This window comes from Crassostrea angulata, chromosome 3 (genome assembly GCF_025612915.1).
Source record: "Crassostrea angulata isolate pt1a10 chromosome 3, ASM2561291v2, whole genome shotgun sequence".
Classification (NCBI taxonomy): domain Eukaryota; kingdom Metazoa; phylum Mollusca; class Bivalvia; order Ostreida; family Ostreidae; genus Magallana; species Magallana angulata.
This window is the reverse complement of record NC_069113.1, coordinates 39,256,240-39,258,850: the sequence shown is the minus strand read 5'-3', so window position 1 is coordinate 39,258,850 and position 2,611 is coordinate 39,256,240. Positions and strand designations below refer to the sequence as shown.

General features: G+C 38.0%; 1 protein-coding gene across 2 annotated transcripts; it reads left to right on the top strand.

Annotated features, from left to right (window-relative positions):
- Nucleotides 1–212: 212 nt before the first annotated feature.
- On the top strand, nt 213–2,569 carry LOC128176331 (dynein regulatory complex subunit 5-like). 2 transcript variants are annotated; one of them, XM_052842583.1, is made up of 4 exons: nt 213–253; nt 346–666; nt 847–1,871; nt 2,114–2,569. In XM_052842583.1, exons 2-4 carry the CDS (start codon nt 348–350, stop codon nt 2,333–2,335), a joined length of 1,566 nt encoding a protein of 521 aa, XP_052698543.1. In that variant the 5' UTR covers nt 213–253; nt 346–347; the 3' UTR covers nt 2,336–2,569. The 2 variants fall into 2 exon arrangements, with proteins under 2 accessions (XP_052698543.1, XP_052698542.1); XM_052842582.1 differs by having other exon boundaries at nt 236–253; nt 338–666.
- Nucleotides 2,570–2,611: the final 42 nt, after the last annotated feature.

The window sequence follows — 2,611 nt, the reverse complement described above, 5'->3', positions numbered from 1 at the left end:
TTTCCCGGATGTATAAATAAAATGAAAAATAACTCATACATATTTTCTTCGTATTTTAAAAATGCTTAATTCTATTTGTACTTATCTTTTTGGCCAATGTTTAGAATGTTTTGAGAAATTAGAATATTTGTTACGTAGTTGAGAATTTAAAGACACGTCGAATTAGGTAGAAAATATGCACTAAACCAATGTCTGGCTTAATATAAATCCACACTTCCGGTGTTTCTATAGAGACGTTTACACTGAGAGAAAGGTAAGGTTGGTCCTGGCTAAAAGGTTTATTTACAAATAGCACTAAAGTCGTGCTGTAAAATAGCTAGTCTTTTACATCTCATAGTTTTATAGAAATGGCTGACCAACCTGAACAAGGTTCAACCGTTGAAGATGACAATAAGAGTACAAAAAGTGGACCCAAAAGCCAGGCTGGATCTAAGCCTGTTTCCAGAGCTGGGTCTGGCCATTCTGGTAAAAGTGGTAAAAGCGGAGGGAGCAAAAAGGTTGGGGATGCCCCTGTTCCTCCTTCCCCAATAGCTTCAGCTAAAGATAACCCAGCAGCTGACGGGAGAACTATGAGGAGAATCATTGCAGAGGATTCTGAATATTCCTTAGCTACAGTACCCAGACTGATTGAGCTATGCATTTCACACATAGTGTCAAACTTTGAAAGTAAGTACAGTTATTCATTGAACCCCTGGTGATTTCATTAGTTAACATATTGATACAAAAGAATCAAATTATTTTGCTTGAATGATATCTGAATATGAAGCAGGGTAAATCACAGATAACGATTCTGAATAATCTGAATGAAATGTAATTTTTATTAAAAATATCTTGTCTGCTTTACAGATAATTCAACAATCCTGAACAATCTCCTACCAAAACACAAGTCAATAGTCCTTGAGAAGATATCAACTGACCTCCCATTGAAGATCACAGCTAATTTGGTTGAAGATGAAGGTTACTGGAAACGATGCTGCAAAGCTCGCTGGCAAATCTGTGATGTAGCTGCATACGGAAACAACTGGAAGAGAATGTACTTTGAAAGAAACCTCCAACAAATAGTTGAACACTTTGTCCCAGAATCAACAGATATGACTGAAATAAATGAGACTCTACCACTATCTGCCAATTATGTCAAGAAACTAGATATAAGACAACTCCTTCCACCAGTGAGAGAAGCCCCAAAAGGTCCAGATTTTGACGATGCCTCAGATGCTGGAAGTGAAGCAGGAGATGAACCAGAATGTGATCATTTTAACTTTGGCCCCATTTTAAAACAACTGCCAAATATTGAAGAACTTCATTTAACATATGGAGTCAAAGACTGTGGGATGAATTTTGAATGGAACTTGTTTAATTTCACTGCTAGAGACTGTTTGCTGTTGGCTCAGTGTGTGGCTGCAACAAAAGGACTGAAAGTTTTCAGGCTTCACAGAAGTAAAGTGGACGACGACAAAGTCCGAGTTTTGATCAGCCACATTCTGGACCATCCAGGCTTAACGGAGTTGGACCTATCCCACAATGTAATCAGTGACCGTGGTGCCAGGGCCATTGGGAAATTCCTTAACAACCACAGCCAGTTAGTCAAACTGAACCTCTGTGATAATGATGTACGACACAGTGGAGCCCAAGCTATTGCCCACGCCTTGACCAAAAACACAACGCTGACGGATCTGAACATTCGGTTGAATCGTCTGGGAGATGAGGGAGGACAGGCCATCTGTAAAGCTCTGCTGAAGAACACCACACTCTGCAATATCAACATGGCTAGCAGTGATCTAGGCGAGCCCACTGCTGCCATTTTCTCCCAGGTTGTCATGCAAAATACAACATTGAAATCAGTTGACTTGTCATCAAACAGACTTGGTGCAGTAAGTATATCATGGATAATGATTTTTGATTTAATATTTAGAAGAATTTGACATGGATAAAATATAAATTGATATACATGTACATGTATATGAAAATAACCTATTAGAAATAACTAGTTTAAATCAATATTTTTAAGTTTAGATAATTTTCATATTTTACTCAAATGCCATTTAGTTTTAATAACACATTCATCATATCACTTTAGAATAAATTTCAAACAACTATAATTTCTTCATTTTAGGAGGGTGGTAAACAAATCCAGGAAGGTATGGAGGACAACACGACCATCACCCACATGGATCTCCGTCTGACTGATTCCGGACAGGAAGCCGAGTACTGCATCAACCAGATCCTGCACCGGAACCAGGAACGAGAGCGGGAGAGCAAGATCTGTGAGCCCCCTGCACCCTCCAAGAAAATTCTGCCACAGGCTGCTCATAGGTTTAAGCCCACAAAGGCCTGAATGAACAAAGACCATTGTTACTGTATGTGGACTAGGCACTTTCTTCAGGCCCTGTTTGAATTATTTTTTTGTTAAAAATGTGAAAGATGAACACATTTATTGTTATACATTGATTTGTACTATGTAATGAAATGTCTCCTGATATTTTCAATCTTATGTGACATGTGCTATGTTAAAATGTTTGAAGAAGTATTATTTAATTAATATGAAACAAAAATAAAATACTAATGTAGACCAAGCCTTAATATATATTTTTTTTTTAGGAGGGGGAGGGGG